The sequence below is a fragment of the Rattus norvegicus genome, chromosome 5 (assembly GCF_021556685.1).
Source record: "Rattus norvegicus strain SHRSP/BbbUtx chromosome 5, alternate assembly SHRSP_T2T, whole genome shotgun sequence".
NCBI classification, from domain to species: domain Eukaryota; kingdom Metazoa; phylum Chordata; class Mammalia; order Rodentia; family Muridae; genus Rattus; species Rattus norvegicus.
In genome coordinates, this window is record NC_141538.1 from 136,393,328 (window position 1) to 136,409,233 (window position 15,906).

The 15,906-nt window shown below is 51.7% G+C and overlaps 2 protein-coding genes and 1 long non-coding RNA gene across 5 annotated transcripts in view; 1 reads left to right on the top strand and 2 right to left on the bottom strand.

Moving 5' to 3' along the window:
* The window catches only part of LOC148005993 (uncharacterized), a 1,435,680-nt gene that overhangs the window by 912,576 nt on the left and 507,198 nt on the right, over positions 1-15,906 (bottom strand). The gene's annotated exons all lie outside the window — the stretch shown is intronic.
* Positions 187-4,277, bottom strand: Urod (uroporphyrinogen decarboxylase). 2 transcript variants are annotated; one of them, NM_019209.1, is made up of 10 exons: positions 4,221-4,277; positions 3,479-3,591; positions 3,278-3,357; positions 3,138-3,200; positions 2,710-2,907; positions 2,449-2,610; positions 1,545-1,682; positions 1,321-1,421; positions 1,157-1,223; positions 187-423 (listed from the first exon to the last, which is right to left on the bottom strand). In NM_019209.1, the coding sequence occupies exons 1-10, from the start codon at positions 4,238-4,240 to the stop codon at positions 262-264; spliced, it is 1,104 nt and encodes a 367-aa protein (NP_062082.1). In that variant the 5' UTR covers positions 4,241-4,277; the 3' UTR covers positions 187-261. The 2 variants fall into 2 exon arrangements, with proteins under 2 accessions (NP_062082.1, XP_087403897.1); XM_087547771.1 differs by having other exon boundaries at positions 190-423; positions 2,710-2,939; positions 4,221-4,254.
* Hectd3 (HECT domain E3 ubiquitin protein ligase 3) lies at positions 5,334-14,086 on the top strand. Of its 2 annotated transcripts, none has more exon segments than NM_001399212.1 (21): positions 5,334-5,805; positions 5,995-6,155; positions 6,417-6,509; positions 6,587-6,722; positions 6,971-7,086; positions 7,175-7,288; positions 7,423-7,505; positions 7,912-8,077; positions 8,280-8,361; positions 9,522-9,704; positions 9,836-9,888; positions 10,035-10,099; positions 10,195-10,298; positions 10,559-10,678; positions 10,784-10,873; positions 11,919-12,125; positions 12,316-12,445; positions 12,544-12,618; positions 12,743-12,824; positions 12,999-13,070; positions 13,188-14,086. In NM_001399212.1, coding segments are annotated over 21 exon segments (2,586 nt in total). In that variant the 5' UTR covers positions 5,334-5,436; the 3' UTR covers positions 13,273-14,086.

Below are 15,906 nucleotides of genomic sequence, written 5' to 3' on the forward strand. Positions count from 1 at the left end.
AGCACTTGAGAGGCAGGTAGGTGGATCTCTGCGAGTCTGAGGCCTCCAGCGCGCGTGCGCGCGCGTGTGTGTGTGTGGGGGGGGGGGGGATTGGGCAGGAGAGGAGCGTGGAGGGTGTGGGGCTTCAGAAAGACCTGAGGACAAGGACATAAGCCTTTACAAACAAAGCAGCACGCCAGACTCCAACTCTGGAAGTTTCTGGAAGTTTTATTCTCCTGGAAACAATCTGTGTCGGTGGTACTTGAGCAGAAAAGCACATACTCAATTCTGTCGAAGCAGGCGTGAGTGTTTGTGTACTGCATCCACAAAGGCTCCTACGTGTTCTGGGTCCATGTCAGGGTAAAGCCCATGCCCTAGGTTAGCAATGTAGCGCTGTGGCCCAAAGTCATTCAGCATCTGCTGCACCAGTCGACCAATCTCTTCCTAGAGAACCAAGAGAGTACTGTCCATAGGAGAGGCCAGCAACGCTGTATTCTCCCTATATATATATGCACAGGAGTGCTTCTCCACAGGGTTACTGTCAGTAACAACATCTATCAGAAGCCTCATATGTCTCAGATATTAAGAAAATAGAAGTGAGGCGCCTGTGAGAGGTCAGGTGCTTGCTCTGCAACCCTGATGACCTCAGTTCAGTCACTAGGACCCATAAAAAGATAGACGATAACTGACTCCTCAAAGTTGTACTCTAACCTCCTCATATGCAGCATAGCATACAGACCCAACACACAATAACAATAGTAAATATTACCAAAATTACAAATGAGAGCTGGGTGTGATGGGTATATCCATAATCCTAGCACTTTCAAGGCCAGCCTCAGCAACACAGTGAGGTTGAGGCTAACCTGGGCTACATGAGACTCTGTCTCAAAAAAGGGAGGCAGGGTCAGGGACTTAACTCAGTAGTAAAAAGCTTTCCCAGCAAGCACAAGGCTCTGGGTTGGGTCCTTAGTTTCAAGGAGTGTCCATGAGGGTTCAAATGGACAGCCACAAAAATAAAATTTAAATTTTAAAAATGTCCTGTTTTCTTAGAGTTTACATTGTGTGTATAGAATAGAGAGGGGAGACAGGTGTAATAAAACCATACATACATGATCACCCAGCCATTGCACATTGCGCAGAGAAAACCTTGTACACACATGTTGCACCCAGTTATTACCTCAGATGCATACAGGGCACAGGGATCCAGGTTCCCCTGCAGAGTCACTGTCTTTCCAACACGTTCCCTAGAAGCAGAGGCACCGCCACATTCTCACCACTGTACTGTTTGGGGATTTTACCCCCTCCACCTCAGCCTCTCCTGCCCACTTCTCCCTCACTCACCGGGCTTTCTTTGGAGCCACTGTCCAGTCAAGTCCAACTACCTCATAGCCAGCCTGGGCCAGCTCTTCCAGGGCAAAATGTCCATCCTTGGCAAAGATGATCTGAAGAGAAAGCAGATCTGACACTAAGGCTCTCTTGGGTGTGCTTCTGCTGCCCTCAAGTGGTGATTTCAGTCTCTGCAGGCTGAGAGCTGCACCCTTCACTCAGCCTGTCCCAGTCCTCACCATGGGCACTGGTGCCAGGCCCGCCTTCTGCAACCCAGCCTTCACTCGCTTGGCCACATCACGGATGTAAGGCAGTGCAAACTTGCTGAAGAGCTCGGAGCCAAGATGTCCTGCGTGGGACTCAAAGAGCTGCAATGCCTGTAAATAGGTGATAAGAAAAACACACAAAGAGGAAGCACCTCAGGCTCCACATACACGTGATGGCGTAATTCTCCTCAGGTGACTTTAAACCCTGACACATTCCCCGAGGCTAGGAGCTCAATTCCAGTCAACAAGTTTTGCCTTAAAGAAAAAAATAGAAGCCAGCAGTGGTTGTGCACACCAGCCAAAGATACACAAGAGAAACAAACAAACAAAAAAAAAGAAAAGAAGGAAGGAAGAAAGGAAAGAGAGACAGACAGGTAGTGGCACACACGACTTTAACCCCAGCACTTGGTTAAGAGACAGAAGCAGGTGGATCCAAAAAAAAAAAAAAAAAAAAAAAGTTTTACCTTCTCCAGATCCTAACAGCAACTTTACATTGCAAATACTCAGACCTTAAAGTCTGGCTGACAGCTTCAGGAAGGGCTAAGGATCTAAATGGTTCTCAACCTGTGGGTCACAACCCCTTTGGGGTGGATTGACCCTTTCACAAAGATCAGATATCCTACAAATCAGATGTTTACGATTCACAACAGAGCAAAGTTACAGCTATGAAGTAGCAACAAAGTAATTTTACAGTTGGGGTCACCACACCGTGAGGAACTGTATTAAAGGGTGACAGTATCAGGAAGATTGAGAACCACTTAGATACTCTAACCAGATCACTGGAGGAAAAGTAACACCCCTCATTTCTCCAGTTTAGGAAACCATTGCCTTGGATCCTCATAGACCAAGCTGCAACCTATTTGTCCCTAAGACTCACCTGAGCACCAGCAGCTACTTGTCCTATTAGATATGGGACCAGAGCATCAGTGAGTATGCCAAGCAGCTTGTGACTGGCCAGTGGCTTCTGATAGAGCCATCGCTTGGCCTGAGCCATGGTACTTGAACTGCCGCCTTCAACCATGTACGTCATCAGGGTCCACTGCAGAAAGATGCAGATGGCAGGACATAGAATTCTTTGTCTATTCCAGACCTAGCCTGATCTCTTCATGCTCCCGTCCACACCCCTGTGCCACATTACCGGAGCACCAGCAAAGCCAATCAGTGGCACACGTCCAGCCAGCTGTTGTCGGGTAAGGGTGATGGCTTGGAACACATAGCCTAACTCTGAAGCCACTGCTGCTGGATCCCGTAGACGCTCTAAGTCCCGCTCTTCTCTTAATGGCTCTGGAAAGCTGGGTCCTTTGCCAGGTACCATGGTCACCTCCATGCCCAGTGCCTTAAGGGGGATAAAATATCTGGGTACACAACCTGGAACTCAGAGGGAAGGGTTCTGTTCAACACATGCAACAAAGAAAAGGCTGAACCCCCTGTAAACTCCATTCCTAGTGTTTTCCTCTTCCCACTTCTGAAATTATCTTGAAACCTGATAGGACAGAGGATTTGCAATAAGTGCATTCCTCTCTCCCCCTTTTTTAAAGCCCACATTCCAGGATTAGGATTGAGTACCTGGGGTACAACAAGGATGTCAGAGAAAATTATAGCAGCATCCAGAGGAAACCTTCGCAGTGGCTGCAGGGAATAGCAAATAGGTTAGTAAGGCCACCCACTGAGGGCATAAACCCCACCCTCATTTGTGAGGCCCTCACCTGCAGAGTCAGTTCACAGCAAGCCTCAGGAGATCGACAGGTGCTGAAGAAGTCCTGGGCAGCCCTGGTTTCCCTAAACTCTACAAGAGGAGATGGAGAACAGGACTCAACCATGAGGTCTTCCAAAGTTACCATCTTCCCCTGAAGAATTTCACCAACTAGATTTTCAGGTTTTATCTAGACCACACCTTTACCCCTGACCTGGTAAGTAGCGGCCTGCTTGTCTCATGCACCAAACAGGAGTATAGTCTGTTTCCTCTCCCCAGGCTGCTCTCAAGAACGTGTCATTCTTCAGCTCCGGGAAATTCTGGAGTCTGCGGATGAGATGGAATGTACAGGTAGGAGTAAATGTCATTATGCTAGACCGTGGTTTGGGGAAGGCGTGGGTTCAGTCAGGCCGCTATCTGCCTCCTCCAGGCCTGCTTGCAAACCATGGCTCCCCACCCACAGCTCCTCCCCTCTATCAAGTTGCACACAAGTTTCCAGGAGAAGGGCCCCACTAGGGCCTCTTTCCTACACATTTGTCCACTTTCCCAAACTCAAAGAAACTGGAGGTACTAGGGAAGTGGAAAGAAAATCCAGTAAGGAAGTTTGGGGAAAGGGAGTTAATTTCAGGCAAGCTTCTGAAGCTGAGGTCCCCAAACCAAGAGAGAAAGGATCAAAGCTGATGGTCCCAGGTGCTAGTTAGTTCTGAGTCACCTAGAAAGGAAGTCTTGGAATGCAGTCCCGCAAAGTAGTCCGTGGAATGGAGATTGCGGGAAGAGGGGGTGGGGGGGCAGGGAACGAAAAGGTTCCGTTCCATGATTGGAAGATATGGAATCTCCGCGACTTGGGTTGGTGCTTGGAGATCTCCAGAAAAATAAGAGTTTAAGGACATATCCCTGAATTGGAAGACTCGGATCGGAAAGCAACGTAGCTACAGCGCGTGCAACAGAAAACTCACCCCAAGCCGTTCGCCTCCATGGTAAACAGTAACTGAGCGGTCACCGCTTTAATCTGAGTCTCCGCCCCTACAGTCCAGGCCCCGCCCCTTCCTGAAGAGAACCACGGGCGGCGCCATATTGAGAACCACGTGACCAGCCCAGTGACAGCTGTGGGGCTGCCTTCCCCGCTGCCCGTAGGACCCCATCAATTTTTCACCGTAAAGTCCACTGTGGCGACGCAGTAACAAATGACCCAAAGGAAAATTTAAACTTTTCTCATCTGTGGTCTAGAAATACTGAAGACTTAGCACAGGCCTCGCTCTCACTCCCGTTCATAAGTCTAACAATGTTGTTTGGCAAATGAACGGTGCAGAAGGTTGTAAAGGAGCCGAAGATTTTAGAGTCCACATGTACATTACTAACCAATTTGTAGGAATGATAGAGTGCTGCTCAAGACAGGGACTGCTCTACCAATCGTTTAAACCAAAACTTGACAATCACATTTAAGTGGGCAATGATTATTAGTCTTCTGGAATTAGAAGCAACAAATAGCGTCCATCCAGAGTGATTTATACATTTCTGTCAGTGACTGAACATTTAGTCAGTCATGCGCCCCCTAAGACAGATAGTTGAGCAATTTTTATGAGATTTCTCAAGTCTGGTGTGGTAGCTCACGCTTTTAATCCCAGCAGTCGGATGGTAGAGGTGCGAGGATCTTTTAAGTTTGAGGTCAATCTGGTCTACAAAGTGAGTTCCAGTACAATCAAAGCTACACAGAGAAACCCTGTCTCAACAAAACAGTACAACACAACAAAAAGATTCCTTCAAATGTAATGTTTGTTAGGGACAGGGAGAGAAAAACATGAGGCCAAAGCATCAGAGTAGATGGAATAAAGGCTTGAACAAGGGTAGTAGCACTAGCTCTAGTTAGAGGATCGCGAGCTCGAGATCAGCCTGGGCTACATAATGAGACCTTACCTTAAGAATCTAGTTTTGAGTCTGATTTGATAAGCCAGGGTCAGGGCGGAAGGGGTGGTGAGGGGAGCGAGTCACAAAATAGGGACTATCAGAGTACACCTGACAAATTTGGTAGCAATAGGTTGTGCATTTAATCCAAAACATACGGTAAAGTAGGGTGTGAGGTGGGGCAGGGTGTGGTGGGAAGCTCTGCTTGCAGTCCCCGGGCTGCGGCGGGGCAGGGTTTCCCTGGACGAGTCTCACTTCACGGGCTTCACTATGGCCGGCCCGGGCCCCGGCGCAGCGCTTGAGTCCCCGCGACAGCTCCTGGGTCGCGTGCGCTTCCTGGCCGAGGCGGCGCGGAGCCTCCGGGCCGGGCTGCCACTGCCTGCGGCGCTGGCTTTCGTGCCGCGAGAGGTGCTCTACAAGCTTTACAAGGACCCAGCGGGACCCTCGCGCGTGCTGCTGCCTGTGTGGGAGGCAGAGGGCCTGGGACTTCGTGTGGGTGCTGCGGGCCCTGCCCCGGGCACAGGCTCGGGACCGCTGCGCGCCGCCCGTGACAGTATCGAGCTTCGGCGAGGCGCCTGCGTACGCACCACCGGCGAGGAGCTGTGCAACGGCCACGGGCTCTGGGTGAAGTTAACCAAGGTGCGCCCGGGCTGGCCGGGACCCCACAAAAGACCCCCTGGATCTAGCCAAAGCTCTGGTTGTTCCGCCCCCTTATCCCATAGTGAGCTGGCATTGCTTTCCGTGCTCTTTGCCCTGGGTTGGGCTGGGCGAGCAATTGAGCTGATTTCTGTCCCCTGACGGCTATCTCCATCTGGCGCGTCCCTGCAGGAGCAGCTGGCTGAACACCTGAGTGACTGTAGTTTGGACGAAGGCTGGCTTCTAGTGTGTCGCCCAGCGGAGGGCGGAGCCCGCCTTGTACCTATCGACACTCCAGACCACCTGCAACGGCAGCAGCAGCTATTTGGCGTGGACTACCGGCCGGTGCTCAGGTCCTGCAACTGAAGGAACGCGATTTGGCGTCTGGCGGATGCGGGGGGGTGTGAGGGGAGGCGGGGTTGGAAACACAACCAAAATCTAAACCTTAGGTTGTGAGAGAGTTTTGGGTGGGAGTAAGAACTGGCAGAGATGAGACCTGAAGGAGGATGAGGCTTCTAGAGGCTTGGAGCTAGAACTCGAGAAGGCTCCAGATCCTAAGGTGGTTTCTGTTGCCTGTGCCTCCCTCCTCATTTACTCCACTCTGTGCCCCACAGATGGGAACAGGTGGTGGACCTGACGTACTCACATCGCCTGGGCTCCAGGCCTCAGCCAGCAGAGGCATACACAGAAGCTGTACAAAGACTACTGTGAGTTATCTGGAATGGGGTGGGAGAGGAGGGATCAGGGACTGAACCCAACTTAATTAGGGGTTTGGGTTGTTTAGCTATGTACCACCAACGTGGACATATGAGTGCGACGAAGACCTGATCCACTTCTTATATGACCACCTGGGCAAAGAAGATGAGAACCTGGGTAGCGTGAAGCAGTATGTGGAGAGCATAGATGTTTCTTCCTATACGGTGGGTGCTGGGACTCCTCCTGTGCCTAGATACAGTCACATCCCTCAGTGCTAGGTCCAGAACTCCTATCACCAAACTAGGACCACACCATCATCCCCATAGGCCATACTTAGTCCCACTACCCTTGGAACCCCTTTAAGGAACCCCAGACAGCTTTTCTACCCTACACCCACTCCAACTCTACTGTTTCTGTTCCCTAGCCCAAAAGGCATGCCCAGTGTGATTCCACCTCTCCGCCCCTACCTTAGGAGGAGTTCAATGTATCCTGCCTGACAGATAGTAATGCAGATACCTACTGGGAGAGCGATGGGTCCCAGTGCCAACACTGGGTACGGCTTACCATGAAGAAAGGCACAATTGTCAAGTGAGTAGGCTCTGGGCGTGACAGGGTGGGTGAGCCATGTGCTATGGGTGCCTAGAGACTCACTCAGATACATACTCTGAGTCCTCAGGAAGCTGCTACTCACAGTGGATACCACAGATGACAACTTCATGCCGAAGCGGGTTGTGGTCTATGGGGGTGAAGGGGACAACCTGAAGAAGCTGAGTGACGTGAACATTGACGAGTGAGCAGGACTCCCTGGAGTGGGAGGTGGGACACGATGTTAACAGTGGGGCCATGCTCAGCTTGAATGGAGCCCTAGAAGTTCCTGAAGCCTGAGGCAGCAAATATCTGAACTGCTTTATGCCTGTCTCCTAGGACCCTGATCGGGGATGTCTGTGTATTAGAGGACATGACCGTCCACCTTCCAGTCATTGAGATCCGAATCGTTGAGTGTCGAGGTAGGGCTCAGGGCTATAAGGAGTCCCCGGGATGTGGGTGAGGACAGCCTGATAGCGTGGAGAGAAGGGAATGGATAGACTTGGAGTTAGGGTAAAGCTACGGCATCAGAGATAGTATACGGTGCTAGGTGTAAGCCAACCTTAAAGCCATAGAGGTAGTTGGGCTCATCTAGAAAGGAGCTGGTTGGGCTCCACAAGCATCCTAGCAGCATAGAGATGGAATGAGTGTGTGTGTGTGTGTGTGTGTGTGTGTGTGTGTGTGTGTGTGTGAATCACAGTAGAATCTCTGAAACTTCTGTGGCTGACAGTGACAGAATGCCCACTGTTGGGAGCCATTCCCAGGTCTGAGGGCCCAGCAAGCAGCAGGCACAGTAAATGGCCGTGTTCTGACCCCACCCATCCTCAGATGATGGGATAGATGTTCGTCTTCGAGGGGTCAAGATCAAGTCATCTAGACAGCGGGAGCTAGGGCTGAATGCAGACCTGTTCCAGCCGGCCAGTCTGGTGCGATATCCACGCCTGGAAGGCACTGACCCTGAAGTGCTGTACCGCAGAGCTGTCCTTCTGCAGAGGTAGGTAGGGTCCTGGCCCTGCAGGCCTCTCTTCCTTCCCTAAGCCTTGGGAATCTGCATGGAGGAGGCCCCAAAGTCTGGTAAAATAAATCATTCTGCTTCGAGGCCCAGAGCACCTCCTGAGCCTCGCTTCTGTCCCTGCGGATTAGAGACTGGGGTCTTACATTCATGCCAAACTCTTTATATTACCACCCTACCACAGATTCATCAAAATCCTGGACAGTGTCCTGCACCACCTAGTACCTGCATGGGACCACACACTGGGCACCTTCAGTGAGATTAAGGTGAGACTGGGCCTATAGTACTTCTCAGGACATTGGGCTATTTGCCTAGTTTTCTTTTCTTTTTTTTTTTTTAAGATTTTATGTATTTTTATGTATTTTATGTATATGAGTACACTGTAGCCGTCTTCAGACACACCAGAAGAGGGCATCAGATCCCATTACAGATGGTTGTGAGCCACCATGTGGTTGTTGGGATTTGAACTCAGGACCTCTAGAAGAGCAGTCAGTGCTCTTAACCGCTGAGCTACCTTTCCAGCCCTTAGTTTTCATTCTTTAGCAGAAAGTTCCTAGAACCCTCTGGGGCTAGACCCTTATTGGTTCTGAAAACCAAGAAGAAAGCCAGACACGGCTGACCAAAAGTTAGTGTTTGAGGGGCCAGTTTCCAGACAGGCTGTGAAACGTGCTATAGGAGGGGAGGAAAAGTAACAACTCAGGCGGGGCCACTGTCCGAAAGGGGCCCAGTGGGTCCTACAGCAGCTCCACATGACTTAAGGAAACCATACAGCTAGGTATGTATGACCTGAGGCTGGAACCTGGCTGACAGGAAGCACAGTCTCTTCTCAAGAGGCTTGTGTAACAGGCTGGGACGCAGAGACTCTTCTCTGGTTGGTGGAAGTCAGAGAAAGTTTGTAAGAATGTTAGATTTGCGGGTTGGGGATTTAGCTCAGTGGTAGAGCGCTTGCCTAACAAGCACAAGGCCCTGGGTTCGGTCCCCAGCTCCAGGAAAAAAAAAAAGAAAAGAAATTTAAAAAAAAAAAAAAGAATGTTAGATTTGCGTTAATGTTTTAAGTTTTCCCCCTCTGTGGTTAATTTAAAAGAAAAACTAGAGGCAAGAGTAGAGTGGATAGGGCTGGAGAGACGGCTCAGTGGTTAAGAGCACCCGACTGCTCTTCCAGAGGTCATGAGTTCAATTCCCAGCAACCACATGGTGGCTCACAACCATCTGTAATGAGATCTGATGCCCTCTTCTGGTGTGTCTGAAGCCAGCTACAGTGTACTTATATATAATAAATAAATAAATCTAAAAAAAAAAAAAAAAGAGTAGAGTGGATAGACTTGGACTGGAGCGGTGGAGTGGGGTCCAGGTGTAGAGGAAAGTCCCAGGGCCGAGACACTAGTGACTGCCCACTCACTCTGCCCTGGCCACCTTTCCTCACCAGCAAGTGAAACAGTTCCTGCTGCTGTCACGCCAGCGGCCCAGCCTGGTAACACAGTGCCTGCGCGATTCAGAAAGCAGCAAGCCCAGCTTCATGCCGAGGCTGTACATCAACCGGCGCCTTGCCATGGAACACCGTGCCTGCCCTTCTCGGGACCCAGCCTGCAAGAATGCAGTTTTCACCCAGGTCTGGACTAGACTGAGGGAGGGCCAGAAAGGGCCTAGGGATTTGATTCAAGAGAGACTTGAGCAAGGCCTTTGAGCAAGAATAGGGACAGCTCTAACACAGACTTCCCTAACTCCTCCTCTTGCCCCCAGGTTTATGAAGGCCTCAAGCCTTCCGACAAGTATGAGAAACCCTTGGACTACAGGTATGGCGTGAGGGAAAGGGATTGCACACACCACCCGGAACCTCTCACATCACACTCTGTAGTCCTTTTCCTGGCTGATCCCTGGGCCTGTTAATTTTCCTTGAGCTCAGTCCCGCATACCAGAGATTCTTCGTCCCTATTTACAGGTGGCCCATGCGCTATGACCAGTGGTGGGAATGTAAATTCATTGCGGAAGGAATCATTGACCAAGGTGAGGCCTTGACATGGGTTCCAATTGCTGACTACTAGGGCGTTAGAGCCTTCTGGGACTCTGAGGTGCCCAGCTGAGAGCATTTGTCATTTCAGGCGGTGGTTTCCGTGACAGCCTGGCAGATATGTCAGAAGAGCTGTGCCCCAGCTCAGCCGACACCCCAGTGCCTCTGCCCTTCTTTGTGCGCACGGCGAACCAGGTGATTGCCTTCCCACCCACCACCAAATTTCTGCTATTTCTGGAAACCTCTGGAGAACCTGATAGAACTAGAGGGGGCAGTGGAGGGAATTGCTTGGCGTAGCCTCTGCACAGAGGGAGAGGAGTGTAGAGGAACATCCTTTGTGCATTAGGACGGATGGTGGGCTGGAGGCAGTATACTTCTGCTGAGGTCTGTGGGTTACTCTAGGTAGGAAAAGGGGTCTACCCCATGTCCTGCTGACAACTCTGTCTCTGGGGCAGGGCAATGGCACCGGTGAGGCCCGGGACATGTATGTGCCAAATCCTTCTTGCCGAGACTTTGCCAAGTATGAGTGGATTGGACAGTTGATGGGGGCTGCCCTTCGGGGTAAGGAGTTCCTGGTGAGTAACCCAGTCATCACCTTGTCAGCTGAGCCCAGGTCCCTCAAAGGAAGGGACAGCAGACCGGGCCAGTTCAGTAAGGAGGGGGTTCTGTTTGGCACACAGGTGCTGGCCCTGCCTGGGTTCGTGTGGAAGCAGCTGTCTGGTGAGGAGGTGAGCTGGAGCAAAGACTTCCCAGCTGTGGACTCCGTGCTGGTGAGTGGCCAAACCCACTGCTTCCTGTACCGGTGTCTCCCCAGTCCCATCCACTCCCATACCGGTGCTGCTAACTCCTAAAGTCCTTACCTCCAGCTCTCACTCCTTCCCTTAGGCTGGGTGCACCCGTGCCTTAACCCAGGGTGGCACTGCTGAACCTTGCACTCTGCAGGCTCTGCCTCCTCCCCAGACCACTGCCCTGCCGGGCTGCAGGCTCAGAGCTGCACCCCACCCACCTTCGCCCATGCCGCAGTCATCAGGATCTTTATGTGGGTTTTGTGTTTGCTCTGTTTTTTGTCTTTCGTAAGAAAGCATATTTGTGTGCTTGTGAGAGAGAGATAAGGGGGTCAGAAAATGAGAGAGTGGGAGAGGGAGACGGAGAGGGAGTGAGAGTGGAGGGGGACGGTAGGTTCATGCACCATGGCACATAACCTTGAACTCCTGATCTTCCCGTTCTGCCTCCTAAGTACTGTGATTACAGACTCGTACAACCCTGCTAGGGTCACTCTTAACTCTTCTCCCCCAGCATCCTGTCCAGCCTCTCCCTGGAATTAGGGTGCGTCTCCCGGCTCACTGCTGTCCTTGTGGTTCAGGCCATCTTTCTTCTGTTCCAACCATGTACTATAAAAGCTAGTGTCCCTGTCTCTATTCTTACCCATCTCATGCTGCCAGGGCAATTCATCTCACTCTCCTCATTTAAGTCATCCGATAGATGCCTCTGCTCTGGGCTCAGGACAGAGTGGACTCTGTGAAGACCTTTCGTGACTCCTGGGTCTCAGCCATTTCACTCACACCCAGGCCCTGGCAAAACATGCTTTACGCTTTTGGATTTTTCATCTTTGTCCAAGATGTCCTGTCTCCCACCTTCCTTGTGGCCAAGCGGGCTCCTGGCTGTCATTTGGGTTGAGCCAGGTGCCACGTCCTGCAGGGCGCGCTCTCTAAGCTTCAGGGCTGGTGCTTCCCGGCCTCTGCCCTCCCATTGCCCACTGACAGAGGCTGTCCCCGTGGGAAGCTGACTGATATCCCTGCCACTCCCCAACCCCAGGTGAAGCTCCTGGAAGTGATGGAAGGAGTGGACAAGGAGACGTTTGAGTTCAAGTTTGGGAAGGAGCTAACATTCACCACGGTCCTGAGTGATCAACAGGTCGTGGAGCTGATTCCTGGGGGCACAGGCATCGTGGTGGGATACGAGGACCGCTTGCGTTTCATCCAGCTGGTGCAGAAGGCGCGGTTAGAGGAGAGCAAGGAGCAGGTAGGAGAGCAGGTGCTGTAGGCCCTTCCCTAACAGCAGAGGCCACTGGTAGGCAATCAATATCCACCCTGACGCTGGCTTCTACCATAACTGTGCCGCACATTCCTGTCTGCCAGCGAGTAGGGAGATGACCCAGCGGATGCTGAAAGTAGCGGTCACCTCTCCCAGCCGGTTTTTTCCTCCTCCTTAGGTGGCAGCCATGCAGGCAGGTCTGCTGAAGGTGGTACCACAGGCTGTGCTGGACTTGCTGACCTGGCAAGAGCTGGAAAAGAAGGTGTGTGGGGACCCAGAGGTCACTGTGGATGCTCTGCGCAAGCTCAGTGAGTTCTAGGTGATAGGGCAGTGACGCCGAAGGGGCGGGGCTTAGGGACTAGCAGAGTGAGACCTAAGAATGAACAAACTGCCTTGGCCCCTCCAGCTCGGTTTGAGGACTTCGAACCATCTGACACCCGAGTGCAGTACTTTTGGGAGGCTCTGAACAATTTCACCAATGGTCAGTAGGGGGCAGAGTTCTGCTTGCATTTGCCTTGGGATGTGGCTTGTGGATTGAAGAGACTGGCGGGGAACTTGCAGAACCTCCTTCATCAGTGCAAGCTTTCATTTTCTTCTCCACCCAGAGGACCGGAGCCGTTTCCTGCGCTTTGTCACTGGGCGCAGCCGCCTCCCAGCTCGGATCTACATCTACCCGGACAAACTAGGGTGAGTATGAGTACAGAGAGGGGCAGAAGGTGCCTTACACACACACAAGTACACGCATGCACGCGCACGTAAAACACACACACACACACACACACACACACACACACACACACACACACACACACACACACACACACACAGAGCTTCCTAATCCTTTGCCCTTCACATCTCCAGCTATGAGACCACAGATGCTCTGCCGGAGTCTTCCACCTGCTCCAGCACGCTCTTCCTCCCACACTATGCCAGGTAAGTCTTTCAGGTCCATGACTGGGTGACATTCTCAGAGTGGGAGGGTGGCTGGCAGGGAAGTGCACCCTGAAAGCAGCAGAACTGCCCGATGAGCCATCTTCCTCCCTCCTTTAGTGCCAAGGTATGTGAGGAGAAGCTGCGCTATGCTGCGTACAACTGTGTGGCCATCGACACTGACATGAGTCCCTGGGAGGAGTAAGGCCGTGCCAAGCGTGTCCTGCTGCCCTCACCCAGGCCAGCCCGGTTTGGGTCTCAACAGAGGTGACGGGTTCAGAAATCTCAGCACAGTGGGCCCTGCGCCTGTGTATGGTCGCAGTGGGAGCCATGAGTTGACCCTGATGCTCTAGTCCCCACAGACCCACAAGCTCTACTCGTGCTGGGGCATGCTTCCCCGGGGTATTCGGCCTCTGAGAGAGGGAATCTTCCACAAGCCCAGCACAAGCTGCCAGGCCTGAGCTACTTGAAGGGGGCCATCTAGCTCCCCAACCCACAGACTATTTTTTGGTTTCCCCTGTTTTTCCCCTTTTTCTAGCTTCAGCCATGGCTCAAAATATTTAAAAATTGGTAGAATGGTACTTGAAGCCAGGAGCCAAGGACAGAATGTGGTTATCTTCCTTGGTCACGGATCCCCAAGAAAGAAGCCCCAGTTGAGTACCCCATCCCTTGCATACCGGTCTTCTTCCTCCCACAGCAGAGGTGTGTGGGCTCTTCCCACGACTTGGCACGTCCATCCACTCAATGCTCAGTCTTTACAGCAGCCAAACTACTCTTCTGGATCAAATCCAGCTCAACTCCACATCCGCTCCTTCACCGCCAAGGTTTCACAGTTGAGGATCCTTCTGTCCTCTCTGGAATTTCAGTAATTCCTGTTCATACTCTAACATAAGGCCTAGATGTTAAACTTGCTCTAAGGGCTGTGCACACCCCTCTATTCCCCCCAAGGGCCTCCATGACACTCCTATAGAATGTCTTACGTTGGGGAAATTGAATAAATGGATAAATTCCTCTCTTTAGGATGTGCTTTTTGGGATCCCTACTAAACTCATGGTACTCCTAGCAAAGTGCTGTGTCCTAGGAGCTCCGAGGCTGCCCCGTCCTGGTAGCAGGGTGGGGTGGGGTGGGTGTGCCTGATGGTAGGGGCTTCACAGTGATGCACAGTGGCACATCCGGAGCAAAGCCTGGGAATGAGAGCTCAGAAGAGAGGACAGAAGGCTGGCTCTTTTGACATGATTGTGGTGATTCGGAGCCTGGAAGCCCACTCCCAGAAGCAGGTGAGCACAAGGACGGCACCTGGAGAGCAAGCCTGGGATAGCTGACACGGCGCAGGCCGACCCTGATACACTCCACAAAGGTCCAGAGACGCTAGCCCTGCCTTATTCCAGGTACTTGCACCTCAAACACAGCGCTCTAGACAGTCATCTTGGTGTCCTGGTCCACTGTAACAGTCAGTTGCCCATCAAAACAGGCTGTACCCAAGGAGTTGGAGATTTAGCTCGGTGGTAGAGCGCTTGCCTAGCAAGCGCAAGGCCCTGGGTTCCGTCCCCAGCTCCGAAAAAAAAAAAAAGAAAAAAAGAAAAAAACAGGCTGTACCCTAAAATCTTTCCTAATGTGTCCTTTTTAGCTCATGCTGCCACTGAGAAAGCCTCTTCACATGGCTATGTGCGTGCCCAGACCTATCTCTCCCAAACTCTAAGTCTCACACCCACTGAGCCTCCTGGGGCAGCCCCGTCCTCCTGCCCATGCCCTTTGGGTGGCCCATAGGAGACATACGTGAACACCCTCCCTCCCAAGGAGCCGAAGCAGCACGAGCCCCAGCAGCTGCACACCCACCAAGCTCTGCTTCTCCCAAAGCCCCCTCAGCTCTGTTGGGGAAGGAGTGCCTCCACACTTTGTCTGAAGGGCCCTCCCTGCAGGTGCGTGGGGTGTGGCTTGTCTCTGCCGGGTCGCATGCCCTTAATATCTCTCTTACATCGCATTTTGCAGCCTGCTTTGCACTTACTTATTCATGCATTTAGAAATGAAGTGAGGAGTATGGATGTCAGGCGCTGGCTGTAAAGCGCTGAGGCTAAGTCAGTGTTTACTCCAGCGCTCACTCTCCCCACAGAAGCTTAAAGAAAGGACTTTCTCACTAAGTAACAGTGTAGAGCAAGTGTCTTCTTGGTGACAAATTAGCATGCCGCTAAGCGTGGATCCACTGAAACATTTTGTTCTCTTTTTATTAAAATTTTATTTTTAAAATTGTGTGTACATATGGCTGTCTATGGGGTGGGGCTGTGCATGAGTGTACGCACCCAAGGAGGCCAGAAGAGGGCGCTGGATCTCCAGGAGCTGAAATTACATTGCTAATAGGTGCTAAGAACCAAACCCAGTTCCTCTGGAAGAGCTGGACCTGCTCTTCACTGCTGGGCTATCTCATCCTCTAATAAGCCATAAGCCGGGGACACTTCACTCTCTACACGGTCTGTCGTGTGAAACGTCTCTGAGAGACTTCCTCCAGTCCTTACTTTGGTTTTATTTCTGAGACACGGTCTTGCTATGCAATCTTGGCTGGCCTGGTCTAAAACTCCTTGTATAGCCCAGGCTGGCCACAGACTTGCAGCAGTACTGTATCTGCCACCAAAATGCTAAGGAACCCTTTAGCGTGAAGAGTTTTCTGCCACTGCATGCTCTGGAGCAACCTGTGGATTGCAGTCGCGTTCCTCATGAATGGAGGTGAGATTGCCCTCAGTAAGTTGCTGAAGCTACAGATGTGTGGTCTGTGACATGGGTCAGCACTCCTATGATCAGCCGTTTTCCCAAACCTGAGTGTGCTCGACACTAACTTTATTTCTCA

Bases quoted from the DNA above. Each gene is read 5' to 3' on its own strand.
- Urod (NM_019209.1), bottom strand. From the start codon at position 4,240: ATGGAGGCGAACGGCTTGGG. The intron at 1,422-1,544 runs GTGAGGACTGGG...CTTTCTCTTCAG, and splicing joins GCCTGGCACCAGTGCCCATG to ATCATCTTTGCCAAGGATGG. The intron at 424-1,156 runs GTAATAACTGGG...TTGGTTCTCTAG, and splicing joins GTGCCCTGTATGCATCTGAG to GAAGAGATTGGTCGACTGGT.